Here is a 16,770-nt window from a genome sequence, read left to right on the forward strand (position 1 = left end):
ATGCCTGTTCCATGGAAAGCATTGCAATATATGCTGTGCACAATAGATTCAGTGACCTGTAAAAATATTTTTGATGAATGATGGGCAATAAACAAATAGAAGAATAACAACAACTGAATATCTAGTTAACTTTTCTTCCCCAGTATAGCATGAGAAAACAATGAATTTATTGAAGACTCCCCCTTCCAATTAAATGGAATGAATAAAAACAGCGAGCTTTTTGTAATCTAAACATGAAAAAAATACAAGAATGAAAAGAAATCAAAGTGTACATAAACAATGAAGTGTAAAAAGCAGGTCACAATGACATACTTGTGACTTTGTAGTACTCATCAGGATGCATTGTGCTTAAAAAGCAAAAGTGCCTGAAAATCTCATCTTAGCATAATGTGTATACATATATATATATATAAAATTTGCATTCTTTGTTATGTTTTTTCACATTTATTTTTTTATTTCATTATATGCTATTGTAATGTAACATTGTATACTGGACTTAACCCTGTCCAAAATCAAGTTTGTTTTCTACTTGATCTAAATTATTTATTTTTTAATTCTGTCTATGGGTTTAATATTAAGATTATTATTAATAGAAGTAAACATGTTTATTTGGGTCTGGGTCTAGGTTATTTGGATTCTCCTGGCATACCTGACATAGTAGGTTCTATATTACAATTTTATTAACAGACTTTCTAATTATAACTAACAATTTATCTTGTAAACATTCAGAACCTTCCAGATTTAAATTTTCCAATATTTTGATAGAATAATCTGGCAAGTAGTTCTGTATCTTGAAGAAATAAACGTGTCATTTCATTGCATCATTCTGGATAGGAATAAAGATATTACAGATTTTTATATGTTCACTTCAGTTGCATCAAAAGTCCATGACTGCAATTTGATCACACTTTATTCTTTTATGATGTCAGCTCAGTTAAAAGCTGGTAAGTGTTAATCTCATTATTTCTGTTCCATGAGCCATTAAGATTTCTTTGTGTTGGTCTTGAATGCAATTCTTGCTCAAACAAAGGCTGGAAGATGTTTGCTCATTCAGTGTCATACACAATAAAGCATCAAATGATGTGGTGGTTGAAAAAAGATTCTTGCACGAATTTATAAATCAATAAATTTAACTAATTATTAATCAAAGTTCATCACACAGCTAAAGTTTGCTCAAATTATGGGACAATGATTTATATTTTATATAAAAAATGAAGCCGCCAACTGGCATGTGTCTTTGCAAAATTGTCAATCTTTACGCAATCAAATAACCAATGAATATAATCGTCCATTCCAATAAAAACGACTGCATTGTTCATCAACAATTATTATCGCTGCAGCTGTTCAAACAAACAGGCATGAAAGTGTTAATTAGAGGGTATTTACAATGGGCAACAAATACAGAAACACAAAGCTTTTACTGCAAAAGAGAAATTTGAAGCCCTGGACTGGAGCAAGTCTGGTTTTAAACAAATGCAATTAAGTAGCTGGAAGCAGCTGAAAATTTATGAGATTATTTTTAAAAACAACGTACACTACTGATACATACTAAATGTGCATCTCAGGTTATGTTGTTGTTGTTGTTGTTGTAGGGTTTAATGCCATTTTTCAGCACAAGATAGGCTATACATGGCGGCCAGAATAATTGGTGGAGGAAGAACCCTGGAAAACTCCGGGAAGAACCACCAACCCATGAGAAGCTACTGGCAGGCTTTCTCACGTACCAACATCAGCCAAGGTTGAGACTCAAACTCACGCAGACAGAGGTGAGATGGCAGTGATCTGTAACAGCAAGCGCTTTAGACCACTCGGCCACGCATCTCAGGTTATACATAAAAAATCAGGGCTCTGCGCTCAATCTTTCTGTATCCAGATTCACAATGGAAAAAATTCTAGCAGTACAAAATCATACAGACACTGCCTAATGACCTATGCGACTTGCACATGCAGGCAGGCATAAAGAACTGTACATGTGCTTCATATTTCTTTGCGTAATTTTCCCACTTCTTTGTGGGTGTTTATGTACTGAATTCAGAAACATTTATTTATTGGGAATGGAAATATAATGGATTCACTCTTACAGGTTCAATGAGATCGATTCGCGAGAACATGTGTTGATACTACAACTATAATCATGCTGTAGACATGTATAGGTACCAATATATGGGTCTAATAAAAATAATAAAATATTAAATATGCAATCTGTTTTCATTATTTCTCACTTGATTTAAGATGTTAACTGTACCAATGAAGCATGTAGTTTTGCACCCCTTCTGATTAACCAGGGAATAAGCATGCATCATTTCCTTCAGTTAATTGACTCATTTGCTTATAGCATGGTACAGTACATAACACAGTCCCTCTACAGACCCCAACCATCATGCTATAGCAGGGTACCACTGTGTATTTGTAAATATAGATTAAATATGCCTAGTACATTAGTACATAGATGACGAATACATCATTAGAAAAGTTTTATGACCACGCAACCAACAGTCACAAAAACTGATGTGATCATATAAGGAGTACATTAATTAACCAATGGAGCATGAACAGTAGATTAATGTGACCAATTGTTGATGTGACCAATTGTTGATACAAAAACAGTATTCCTTAGCATGCATTTTTTTTCTCCTCTTCTTGATGGTACTTGCAACTGTGTACCAGAAACTGATCTAAATATATGAGAAAAAGTACCACAAAAAGGCATTTTGACTCTGTCAGGCATGTTGACTCTGACTGACAAGTCTACACTGAATATCTGAACACTGTTTAAAGTTAACATATTGATTACTTCAAACAACAACAAATGTCATATTTTTTTTAAATAACAAAGCATGCCCTTCCTTCCAAACTTTAGTTAGAAGGGAAGAATGGTAAACTTTATGAAGAAAATAAAAACAACATTGGTACTTTAAAACTATGCTACAACATATACTACAAAGCTGGGGGGTACAGAACAGTGTGTGTGTGATCTGGATTTTTAACGTAGCTTTAACAATTTGTCAGTCATATCGCTATGATGTCTGCAGTGTGACAGTATACAGTGATGTCTAGCACTGGGGCAACATGCCTCAGACATGCAGCATGATGTCCGACACAGTCACATTATCCTGACACCAGGCTGACCAGTCCTAACACTAGCCTCTTAATGCTGAGTGCCAAGCGAGGCAGCTGTTAGTACCATTTTTGTAAGTCTTTGGTAGGACCAGGTCGGGGATTGAACCTATGACCTACAGCATCGAAGTCGGATGCTCTAACCAGTAAGGCACTGGAGTGGTCCGGTACAGAACAGGTTTTAATGCATTTTATTGCTAAGTGAGGTAAGATTAAAATTGGGCAGTCTGAATATTCATTACAAAATCTATAACAGAAGGACCGTGTTGGGCTTCATCTTGTTACCCCCTGAACAGCAGTCAAGCTTGACCATTTTTAGTTGGCAGGCAGTATTACGCAAAACATTGAAAAGTATGTGATTTGGATTCTTACCGTAGCTTCAAAAGTTTTTGTCATATCGTTAAGATGTCTGCAGTGTCGCAGTTTAAAGTGAGGTAAGTCTAGTACTGGGGCATTATGCCGCAGACATTTAGCATCATGTCCCACCCAATCACGTTATCCACACACCAGGCTGATGAGTCCTAACACTAACCTCCTAATGCTGAGCACCTAGCAAGGCAGCTGTTAGTACCATCTTCGTAAATCTTTGGTATGACTCTGCCAAAGTTCAAACCCATTACCTCCCACATCCGAGGCGGGTGCTCTTAACCACTCAAGACACCAGAGCGGTCAAAACATGAAATAATGATACTTTATTCAAATGTAGTACACTCTTGCTATGTAAAAAATGACCGATGACTTTTAAAAACTCACCTTTTCTACTCTTTGTGAATTGTGGGAACATGGAAGTCATCATCAGGAGTCTTATTAGCACCTGTAAATAGGCATCCAAAAGATCAAGAACAAGAAGAATTTATGCCATCACATAATTATTATTTATAATATGCATCCATAAATCTATGCACCCCCCAGGTACCATTTGACTGTACATGCAGTTCAAAAAACCAAAATCTGACTATAGCAGAGCACAGGCAATTTGCTGGAACATCTACTGGCAAAATGGCCATAATTGTCAATACATTTCTGCACAATGTTGGATCTTGTTCGACTCAAGCCTTTTGTTCAAAATGATGACTCCCTCCTTTCTAAACAGGTCAAAGTGATACCTCCCTCCTTTGTAAATAGACTAAACTGATGGGAAATCTGGGTGATTCGAGTCATTGATTACACTTTTAAATGGCAAAAAGGTTGGTCAACAACTGGTGTTTTTTGCTGGCTCTGCAAGTTAAGAAACATTAAAATACACACAAATATACATCATGCTTTATGGACATATTCAAAACTTCATTAAATCTGACAAAAACTACTGCATCAGACAACCAGGTAAAACAGTTCAAATTCTTCAAATAAGTGATTAACAGTGAGGGCAACTTGGCCAATCAAAGTACCATATTTACTCATTTATAAATTGCTCTGACTGGAACCAACACAGATCCTGATGCTCATCGCACAATGCAATAGCAGATTAGAGGGTGTTATTTTTCTTCCCTAACAAACTGCCCAGATCCAGATCTGTATCTGTACAGTTTGCAGTTGGACTTAGAGTATATATGGTACATCAAAAGTTGAAATATTGCATAAATTCATTAATATCCTCATGGTCTTTTTTAAAGCTTCTTAAATAATACAGAATTTAGTTTTGGCCCTAACAAAGTCTGGGATTCTGCAAACTTCCAAAGGTTTCACATTGTACATAGATCATGGTAAAAAAAAAAATAATATTATTTTAAGGGCAAAAGGAGCTCCTTAATAATCACACAAGTTGCTTTTAAAGATGTTTTGTATTACTTTACACCAATGAATATGTCTCATTTATTCCTTAAAAATATACAAACCATTTAAGATTCACCACTTGGAAAAATGGGAGGGAATTCATGGCATGAAAAAGTCAACTTTGCTTACCTAATATACTGAAGCAAAATTTCACTGAATTAAGATCACACTAATTGCTTCCTAGCATAAGCAGAGGTCTCGGAGACACTTAATCACATGTATTTGGACACAATTTTTGTAGCTGGGATGCAGAAAATCATTTACACAGGAGTCCTTCGTAAGCACACAATAGCTGGACAGCAAATTAAAAGGATTGCCAGTCCTGCTTCAACCACCTGCTGAGTGTGAAAATGTGCAGATCAATTGATTACTTTAGCTTTACAATTTACAATGACTGAATTCAGATGCAGAAAGACGCAGAGATGCACATGTGGTCATTATAAGAGTACATCAAATGAACACATTTAGCTTTCATTATTGTGTTTGTTTCCTAATGTAGCAGAATAAGTGAGTGTGACCTCAAAATCAAGACACATCGAGACTTAGATGCAATGCTGTTTGCAAAATCTGGATAAGTAGTTTCGGGTTATTTTAGGCAAATTGACGAAGATTGTAATGGGGACTGCAACTTTGCTGGCTGGACTCCTATTTGTACCTAAATAGGAGTCCTGGTCTCCTACTTTTATAATCCTAGCAAGACCTCTGATAACCATTTATAAAGTAACCCATTTCTAAAAAAGAAACTGAACAGATTCTCACATCCACTCCACCATGTTTGTAAAATGACGCAGCGAGCTTGTTCTGTTCCTCTTCTAAATTAGAATCATCCTGACCTCTCCTGCTCTCAAAATTCATCAGAGATTCCAATAAACCCTAAGGGGAAAAATATAACATTTCATTTAAAGTGTTAAATAATCTTACAGAAAATATATTTTGCTGAAGAAATTGAACTTATAACTATTATATTCAATGGTCTCAACACAATGTTTGTTTGTACATGTTTTGCATACTATCCTGATCTATAAAAAAATCCTGGAGAAGGTTTGATGTAACCGATATACGTGGAATTACCAAATACAACGCCACAAGAACAGATAAACCTTCAATAAGCACTGATGGACTGGTATGAACAACAAATAAGAAAGAAAACCATTCTGGCAGAGCATAATGTCAAATGATGCATGCATACGAAATTTCCCTACATAAAAAAAAGTCATACAAAACGTCTTGTGTTACTTACCTTGAGCACGTCGAAACAGCTACTTTTGTCACAAAGATAATCCACACTAGCATCATCAAGAGATTTAATAATCTCTGGTACATTCCGATCATCCAAAGTTTTAAGTATATGAGATGGGAGCTGAAAAAGAAAGGCAACACAAATACTTAGCAACGAATGCACATTTCAAGCCTATAAAATCAAATGGGTCAGAGAACACAAATTTTACCACCACAAGGTACATTCAAATCAGAACTTAAATTCATTGACTTTTCAATGTTCAGTCACTACTCATGGTATCAATGTTCTACTTCAGTCACTAATTTAATATCAAGAACCAAAACAAAAACAATAAAGAAACATGAAATGGATTTTTTTTTAAGTCATTGGATCCCAATGATAACCACTGCTCTTGAGCTTCATTACTCTCTCCTCCTTCTGCAACTCAAGTGCTTTCACTTCAGAGATTGAGGGGGAGGGGATAGGCCCTTGTCACCAAAATAAGAGGGAGTAGAACAAAAAGGACAGGGAGGATGAAACAGTCGTACCTAACACTTCAATATCCATCTATTTTTCTTCCATTTCCACTCTGTTCGAGTCCTATAGAAATCAATGTCTTTAAAAGAAGTTGTCTCTAGCTGTATAACATTAATCGGTTGATTTTTTTCCCGAGCTTAATCTGTTCCTTACCTGTGTATGTGTGTTGTTTTGCGCTAAGCTGACCCAGCTGATGGGCATATATATATAGTTTGGCCAGCTGGAACATTGTTGGAAACTGTTCTTTGTTATCGTTATGTGCATTGCCTACAGCTCACAGGTATTGTCTTTTGGATATTTCTAATCCAAAATAAGATTTTTTTTTACTAACAAGCACTTTGCTAAACTTTAACTTTCTTGAAATGGTGCATTACTGACTTCTATACCCCATCATTGCCACAGCATGCTTGTACAGTGGTATTTTGATCAAATAAATATCTTTATTTCCTAGTTTCATTCTTAGATTCTTATTATGAACCTTTATAGGGCTACATATACTATACTGAAGGTATTTTGAAATATGCATTTTTAAGAACTATTAATGAGTTTTTATTTACTGCGGTCTCATTATTACAAATTTATGGGGGTTTTTTTTCCACTCCTAAACCAGTGGTCATGCTACCAGGCAAACTGGGTTACTAAGTCATCTAAAAAATTTAAACTTGGCCTTCTTCTCTTAGGAAAGCAAAATTGACATCGCCTTGTTATTTTTTTTTAGAGGTACCTTGAGCAACATTATCTTCTGAGATGCCCCTTCACCTTGTCCAGGTTAGTTCTAGTGTTGTAATGAAAGGTATTCATCTAGCCATCAGTAGCTAGGCCTAGTTTTGATATCAATTATGCTGACAAACAAACTCACACATTCACATGCATGTGTTTTGATAGCTGATTGACCATTGACCATTTCCCAAGTTAGCAGCTATAAGCACTATCATTACCGAACATGCATGCTATCCTTTGAAGATAAAAACATACAAACTTATGTTTCGAAACTTTAACAATAGTAAATAAACAGCTATTTGTGTTTTAAAAATAGAATCGGTGATCTGGATATTTGACCTGCCTCTTGTACACTATTTCATCATAAAATTAGTTTGAAACTTTAAGTGTATCAGGAAATAATGGCAGATATCACGTTGTCTGGGAGGTACCAGTTTATTAGATTGTCTGTTTTTGCAAATCATTTGGCATATATATTCAGAATAATATACAGTGCATAGAAAGCAAAGCCTAGGTATTATATTTTTTAAGATTTAACCGTAAAATGCAACTATATATATATATATATATATATATATATATATATATATATATATATATATATTAGGTAGAAACGTATGGGAGAATGTTGTGTTGTAGAATTCATGAGAAGCATTTTAAGTTTAAAGTTGTTTTCTGACTTGACTCATGCTTGTGAAAATATGGCAAAAAGTTGCGAAGCAGATAATATTTAATCAATGCCTAAGATTAATACAAGTACATAGACAAATTAAAAAAACATAAATTTGCAATCCTATCAATAGATTGTTGTAATGAAGCTATATAAAGTGAGTGATTCCATTACAAAAAAACTCTTCTTCTAAAAACAGGCGCACTCATGTCTATGTTGATAGGAAAGAAGGGTAGTTTATGTACCTACTATAGAGGAGCCATGCCTGTAATTTATGCATTTCAGTGTCGTGTATGAACAGTTAAGGTAACGTTTTATCTGCAACAAAGAAATGACAAACTGTGTGATCTGACAACACATGTGCATTTGCCCTCATGGGTATGGTACAGGGGTTGTTTCAAACGTGTTTAGAATCTTTGAAAGTACCACTATTGTGAACTTTTAGAAAGTACATTAAAAATTAAATAAATACAAAAATATATAAAAGATTGATTAAGGGTAGTTGATTAAGCATTTTTACTAACTTGCAATTACAATCATGTAATCTAGTTACTCAGTTAAAATTTGGTATAACAATGTTACTATCTTTTTGAGTCATATGGCCAAAATAACTCAGAAATTTTCAACTTGAACATAAAGTATTGCTGAAATCCAATGTGAAATGCAAATATGAATACCTGGGAAATCGAGGGCATAATTCAAAAAAAAGAACACACATTATATATATATATATATATATATATATATATATATATATATATATATATATATATATATATATATATATATAAATAAATATAGTGTTTCTTGCTTCGCATTCAAGTCTAGCTTAACCCTGTTAAACCCAGGCATATTATACCACAAGCTGGTTAACAAGTGAAATCTAAAAACAGCACATACTCAAAATTTATAGAATTTGGTGATCAGCAGTCTTCTCCTCAACTAAAGTGAATTTGCAAACATGTAAAAATTATAAATTGTCTGAAATACCTTAAATTACAAAAATGTGTGATATCCCTACATTTCTTCAAATGAATGAAAAAGACAGTGAAAACATGTATCCCAATGTTTTTTCTATCTAGGATAATTTGGTGGCAAATTATCGCCTGTACATCAGAATTAACCTTGAATTGTTTTGTTTTACTCTGAAATAAAAAAAAATAAGAGGTGAATCGAAAGAAATAAATTTTGTTACTATTCATTGTTTCAACAGCATGCGTTGTAATTAAAAATACAGCTGTATTTTAAAATCTACTTAACAACACTCTTTACGAATATCCGTGTTTATAAGTCCAATTGCAAGATGAACAATCAGAAATTTATACCTCTTAAGCTGAGTATTTCACCTATTAGAATTACATATCTAGTGTTTGAAAAGATATATGTTATGTGGTGTTCCAATTTTGGTCAAAAGACTAACATACAGTTGCACTGTAACACATTTTTGAACCCTCAAATTGACATCATTAACTATATGAACTACTTGCGTCATGTTATGTTGGCAATGCCTGTTCTGGCTTGTAAAACTAAATTTTAGGCATGGCATATTAGCTAAATTTCTCACTTTTTAATACTTTTTTTTTACCAGCTCCAATAATCTGATATACTTCATAGCTTTAAAAATAAACTGATACCATCACTATCATCAGTCAGTATTTGCCGAATAAAATTGTCATGTAAAAATGATCCACGCTGGGTTTCTGGTCGCTCATTTTTAAGCACGTGTATGTAAAACTTACTGAATGATTACCCTGATGCTATTTAAAACTCTGGGGAGGTCCTTGAAAAATGGTAAATGATAACCAGTCTCACTATACGCAAAAATACATCTTCATAAGTGACATTTCACAAACATGGCTGAGAACTTTTTTTGTCCTGAAATTCTCCCAAATTAGAATAAATCAAAGTGATATTATCCAATGAAAATTGCCAAAAGGCTGTACAATACATTTTTTTCTCTGCCACCCCCACAAAGTCTTACTCTACTAAATGGATAAGCACAAAGTCAGTATATGCAATATATTAGTCAGTACACACATTACTGATGCTCCACTTCTTCTACCAGGCTTAATTTGCAAAAACCACTGGTTAAATTGATGTAGCATTGGACTTCTGACCTTACGGATTCGGGTTAAATTCTCACCATTGGCATCTACTGCACGACAATGGGCAAGGCAGTTTACTTGCCTCAGCCTGACATAACATTTTTAAAAAGTCTTGGTGTTTAGTAAACCAAACAAAACATTGACTTTGTTTCGTCACAGGAGTCTGACGTTTTATCAATAAAGTACGGCAAAATCTCTGACAACATGAAATCACCTTATCGGTAATATAAATGAACACAAGGAGTGCAATGGTGACCACAACCCTCTGCTCGATTTGATTTTTCTCGCGCGTCTTTAGCACTTCAGAATCGCAAGAAAACTAAAAAACTATACATATACGTTCAAAAGACATCGATGTACCAACTCAAAACTCACGCACAACCATTGCATGAATCCAATCAGGTGAATTAACATTTATTTTCACCATTACGGTCACAAACCCTTTATATTAGAATCCACCTGACATAAGTAGCCCATTCTACGAGTGTCTACCCTGCAGTAAAGATGCGTTAGGGTTAAATAATCATACTGAACATGGCGCAGAATCTGTGTTATCTTTTAATACTAGGGAAATTTAATAATACAGTATCAATAGATTATTTGAATTTGCTCAGAAGAATGAATGCACCATGAAAATGTTATTTACAGTATTATATTACTATTTTCAAAAGTTGTAAATAAAATGCTCTCATTCTGCACATACATACATGCATACAGTTGCTGATAGCGTTCAGACTGTCATCGCATTGTATACACATTAATCCTGATAATTTTATTAGTATTACCAATAAATGATAAATATAAGTAATTTTTTCATTTGTCATCTGCCTTTGCTCTATCATCATCAGTAAATCATACAAGAATCAATTTTGTTCTCTCTCACATCATCATTAATTGTAATGTATCGTATTACATATTGATTTTATCCATCACAACTATTTTCTTTCTCTCTCGCTCTCCCACAAACACATGATCATCATCAATGGTTACTCAGTGGTATAAAGTATCAGCTATTCTCCTTTCCTACTGTTTTTTTCTCACTCAATCATTATCATCATCATAATAAATAGTACATCTCTCATACAAGTATATTTTCTTCTCCACTATTATTTGCTGTTATGAAATAATATCTGTACAAACAACAGATGATCTTATCAGGTCCAGCATCCATCTTTAAAATTTGAAGTGTGATGATGTAATCAACAGTTATTTCTACTATCCGAACTTTAACTACATATTTCTATTCTGGAAATATGTATCTTAAAATGATACAATCTGAAATAAAAAGTAAGTGAAACATTGTATCTTGTGAAGTTACTGTCATCATGTTATTCAGCTCATGGTAGAATGGGCTACTTCCGTCTGGTGGATTCTAATAGAAACGGTTTGTGACTGTGATGGTGAAAATAAAGGTCAATTCGCCGGATTGGATTCATGGTCGTCCGAGAGTTATGTGTTGGTATGTCACTGTCTTCTGAATGTATATGCGTAGTTTTGCAGTCTTCTTATGCTTCTGAAGCAATAAAAGATGTGTGAAAAAAGTCGAACCGAGCGGAGGGTTGTGGTCACCGCTGCACTCCTTGTGTTCATTTATATTACTGATAGGTGATTTTATGTTGTCGGTGATTTTCTCTTGTCAGAGATTTCACCGTACTTTACTGATAAAAAGTCAGACTCCTGTGGTTTCTTATTCTACATGGCAATATAACATCAGTTTTACAGCCTTTCTTGATTAAATCCGTCCTTTCTAACAACAAGCGAGATATCAGAATTATCAATCTGAATAATTAGCACTGGCATGTAATATATTTTACTTTATATTGTATGTCCAATCTCGTGGTCTGACCTTTGTGTGGTAAATTAACCTCTAAAGTTAAATGTTAAGTACGAGATAAATTTATTGGGTGGCGATCCTGAAGATAGCACAATTCGATATATCCTTAAACCAGTCATAAGCAAGAATACTGTGTATTTAATTCTGAGCTGAAAAATGCATACGATATGAGTTCCTTTCACTTTCAAAAATGGTTTATTTTGATTGTACATTTTCACTGTACATGGACCTTAGTTGTGGTGATAAAAGTTTAGTTCCAAAAGTCAAAATTTTGTCAAACCTGGCTAATACGTCTATAAGCATTTCCAGAATACTGCCATTGATTATGAACCATGAAAATCGATTGCCCTTCGGGAGACTTTGATAACTTATGTCTCAACATTTTTCTCTGTTGTGACCACTCGGCGGTAATTTTTTTCTGCGCACTTTCGCTACGCACTTCCTTGTTACCGCGTATAACAATAACAAATAAACGAAATACCTTTTGTTACATCTTATAATTTGTTGTAGTCATTTTTGAATACTTTTCTCAACTTTTATTAAAACGTTTGTTTTTCTTAAATATGAATAGGCGTTCATATCTTTATCAAGTCTGATGAAATATGTACACGATGCAAGCGACTCAAGTTGCCCCTGGTGAGGGGTCAACGCTTATTGAAATATACATTGACAACAAAAATAGCAAGTCTGTGCTTTCTCTCGCATGGCCAAGGACTGTGACTAACTACCGGGTACTTATTTTGGTTGTGTTTTTTATTATGTGACGTTTTGAAGCCGTGTGACGGATTGTGTACTGTCTGATGATTTCTCCATTTTCCTGATTTACTTGAAAACAGTGAAATAATCATAATGGAACAATGGTAATTATCCAAAGCGTAGTTTTATATATCTATATTCATTGTAAATATGATATTGATTGTATACCCTTGGTGTTCTTTTAATGGCTTAAACGCATAGCCTGATATTTGGACTAACCGTTTATTATGGATTTAATTGTACAATAAGGAGGAAACCAAGCCCTGTCTAACGCACGGGTCGACCTGAGGTTCAGAGCCAACGGCATAGCTGTTTCACATTTGAAATAATTTAAAAGGGAAAGTATTGCAGCAACTACATGCATAATCCTTTCAATATCAATTCATATTCAGAATATAGTATTGTGTGGATTGTAAAATGAATCATGATCAACAAAACGAACAGGACAAAACTTTGACAGTCAGTCTGTTGAATCTCAGTTATCAGTCTAAATATTCTGAGACCAGTAATCTTCAGAACACTTTGAAAAACGACTGGAGTGAGGCTGTATCAGGATGGAAACCAGTGGTTCCTTATCCTCGCTATATTAACCAATCAACAACAGTCAATGGAGCTAAGAAACGTAAAGACATTGACAGATCATTGACAGATCTTCAACCAACTAACCATGGACGTAATGATTTTGCTAACTTCTCTTTCTCTGAGCCTATTGATTATAAATCTGTAAGATGTGTAGATGATGACTTTGAGAATCTACCTGTGCCCCCATGGAAATTAAATATCGAACAAGGAACATACAGATACATTCCCAATTCAGGGAGTTATAGGACTTTGAAATTTATGTCTGATGATAGGAAAGATTGGTACACTATCAGAAAGAAATTCCCAGAGAAGCTATCATCTTCTTGGCACCATAGTTGTAAAAGAATTCAAAGAGAAATTAAGAGACAACTGAAAAGGGATATGGATAATCAGAGGAAGACTCCTAATGGCACCAGAAAAAATGAGCAAGTGAATTCTGAACAGTTGAACAAATTGGAAATGGAGAAACTGTTCTATAGGCAAGAAAAGGAGAGTAGAGCAAGAAGCTCACAATCAGAGGGTGCAAATCGCCTAATGCAAACAATTACAGAAGATGAGATTGCAAATCATACACGAAGTACATCAATACCAGCTGGTGGTCAATTGAAAAAATCAGCCAGTGACTTGTTCATTGAAAATTTCTCTTCTAGAATAAGTGCCTTAGAAAAGGAAATGCGTCATGATTCCAGAGTTTTACACAAGAATGATGTGGAAGATATTAGCAAGATTGTTCAAAAACAGTATAGAGATAGGGCAAAGGAGAGTAAGGAAAATACACCTAGACTTCCTTACAAAGCAGAAACCCTCACTCAGGATATTTTCAGTGTTAAGAAAGTTGGGCACAGGGAGTTGAACCCATTGGAAAGAGTTGGCAGTTATCGGTATGTAGGACAGGGAGATGGCATCCCCTATCCACAAACATACCCGAGCTCAGAGTTGGAAAAGGCGCTTAATTCATATAAATCCTCACTTGAAAATACCAAGTTGTCACCCTTCAATACGCTAACGGCAACAAAATTAATCAACAAACGCTCTTCCAAAACTGTAGCAATGCCAGCTACTGTCACTGTCAGTGAAAATAATTCAGTTGGAAATAATCAGGATAGATCAGCTGGAGACAGCTCCCTAAATGAGACAAAGAACTCAGCATCCAGCAAAAAAAAAGCAAACAAAGGCCCAATGCCAGGAATTCTGCCAGAAATATCTGGTAGAAAAATGGAAGTTACCCCAATCTCACACAGATTACTATAATAGGATACTTTTCATTGCACGAAAATTTTGTGTTACTTTTCCATTTGCTGTCTAAAAAATGCCTTTCCAGGTAAGGAATATTGCATTTCATATGTGATGCATTTTTGATTTAAATCAGCTCTGTAAAATATGCTGTCCATGTATGTTTGATAAAATTGTATTGGAGATGGATGCTTCTTCATTCTTCCTAAAGGATACTTTATTAGATATTTTTATATAAACATTTGTTATTAACTCATACATGTCAACATATGGGAAGTTTTTGTTTGATTGACTTCTCTTCATAGTAAATAATGGAATTAGGAGTATTGGTAAGAAAGCAAGATTTATAATTTTGTTTTACCTGCAATAATTATAATTGTGTTGCAATAATCTGTGACACATACAGATTCATTTTTAAAAAGTGCAATACAGATAATTCAAGACATAACACACATTAATAATTGTATTGTTGGATAAGGTAACAGCACAACATGTAAATCTGACAATGTAAGTCTTTGCAATGTCTGAGAACCTGTTTTAAATGTTTATGAATGGAAACAAATATCAAAATTGCGGCAAAATTAGATTAAGGTCTTATTACTAATATGCATAGTTTTTATTGCATTGCAAGAAAAAAAAGAAATGCATACAAGAATGTGTGTGCCATTATTGCTGTGAGCTTGGAGTGATAAGATTGCACAATTGTTTTGAAGAAAACTGCCATTAAATTTTAGGATTTTTTCAATAATTGTATGATGTACTAAAATATATATTATCCTAAATTCACTGGATGCCCCATTTTGTTTAATTTGGCACTGAACCATGTAAGGGTCTGTACACTTCTTAGAGTGGAAATTATGCATGTCTTTTTCTTTTCAGCAGACATTTTTTAAAAATCCAATATTATCAATATATTATACTGTTAATAGTTGATTATTGAACCAGAAATGATATTGTTCTGTAATGTTAATCACCGATCTTTGTTTAAAGGAAACATTTTGTCTTCCATTAGTCTTGCTAGGATTTATTTTTAGGGTTTCATATTTTCTTACAATTTCTTAATTGCGAAAAGATATGAAAATGTTTTGCCATGAAACTTTGTGGCAGTATTATCAAAGGAAATACAGGTATCATGCTCTGAAGCATACTTTTTAACACAGTGCACGTTTGTTTTCTTTAAATCAGCATATTAAGGTGATCTTTAATTTTTCTGTGTTAGGGAATGGACCATAATTTTGTAAGTAAGGGATCTTTTTTAATCACATAACCACCGGGCCCTTTAAATGGGCTGGTGACCCACTGGGTTTTGTGAAGTTATTCAAAATGCAAAAGGACAGTGAGTGATATAAAAATTTAAGGGACCATCAAGACCATTATTATGGGCCGAACAATGTTCATGGAGCAAAATGAATGCCTTGTTTGAAGTGGTCATACATATATGCGCCATGTAAATTAATGAATAAATAAATAATTAAAAATCAGTTCAACTGTAAATATTAGTTTTTTCAAGGAATATACCAAAATAAATATTTTCACACCCTCATAATTATTGTCTTTTTAGCAAATTTAAAATGAATCTTGAAATAAATGTTTTCAAGCTGTGGGTAGAAGGGTTACAATAACCAGATTTAAGCAAAATTTATATCTGGATAGATGATACTTAAGAAATCACCATGTTTATAATGAAGTGTCTCACACTTGTATTTTTTATGTATGTGCTGTGTTGAAAATTGTGATGAATCTATGTTCAGATCATGTCAATTTTCCTATCTGATTAAAATATTTAAGGCCCTTTCATATGCGATCGGAGAACAAAGCAAAATGTGGGCTGAATTTGAAGAAGTTGCTAATTTTAACTGGTACTAATGTTTCTTGTTGGTGCTTGTATGCCAAATATGTAAAGTGATTAACGGTGCTATTTGAATAGGTGAATGACATTAAAATTATACTTAATTTCATGGTTCATTTCAGTGCTTTTCTTTTGTTGCCCATTGATAGCTGGTGTTTAAACTTATTAAATTTGGTTTCCATTACAGAATATCCATAATTCAAAGTGCATTTGCCACTTTTTAGACTCTAATTTGCTATATCCAAAGCTTTTCAGAATTTCAGTCTGTGTTTGAACGTGCCACATTATAATGACTTAATTGTCAGTTAGTGTTAGAGACATTCCTTTATTGCACATTACCTTATCCCACCATAAAGTATGTTAATATAATTTATG

At 34.1% G+C, this 16,770-nt stretch overlaps 2 protein-coding genes across 3 annotated transcripts in view; one reads left to right on the top strand and one right to left on the bottom strand.

The window, feature by feature from the left end:
• The window catches only part of LOC149780566 (short transient receptor potential channel 4-associated protein-like), a 59,800-nt gene extending 47,413 nt beyond the window's left edge, over positions 1 to 12,387 (bottom strand). For both annotated transcript variants that reach the window (XM_089937607.1, XM_089937606.1), the window contains exons 1-4: positions 12,256 to 12,387; positions 6,131 to 6,250; positions 5,650 to 5,763; positions 3,871 to 3,931 (exon numbers count right to left, since the gene is read on the bottom strand). In XM_089937607.1, the coding sequence (XP_089793733.1) occupies positions 3,871 to 3,931; positions 5,650 to 5,763; positions 6,131 to 6,250; positions 12,256 to 12,357 (397 nt within the window). In that variant the 5' untranslated portion in view covers positions 12,358 to 12,387. The remainder of the gene's footprint in view (positions 1 to 3,870; positions 3,932 to 5,649; positions 5,764 to 6,130; positions 6,251 to 12,255) is intronic.
• A 231-nt stretch (positions 12,388 to 12,618) lies between these two features.
• On the top strand, positions 12,619 to 16,504 carry LOC149780567 (uncharacterized). Its single transcript, XM_089937612.1, has one exon. It carries the CDS (start codon positions 13,149 to 13,151, stop codon positions 14,562 to 14,564), a length of 1,416 nt encoding a protein of 471 aa, XP_089793738.1. The 5' UTR covers positions 12,619 to 13,148; the 3' UTR covers positions 14,565 to 16,504.
• Positions 16,505 to 16,770: the final 266 nt, after the last annotated feature.

Source organism: Sinohyriopsis cumingii, chromosome 16 (genome assembly GCF_028554795.1).
Source record: "Sinohyriopsis cumingii isolate HCF-2022 chromosome 16, ASM2855479v2, whole genome shotgun sequence".
Taxonomy (NCBI): Eukaryota; Metazoa; Mollusca; class Bivalvia; order Unionida; family Unionidae; genus Sinohyriopsis; species Sinohyriopsis cumingii.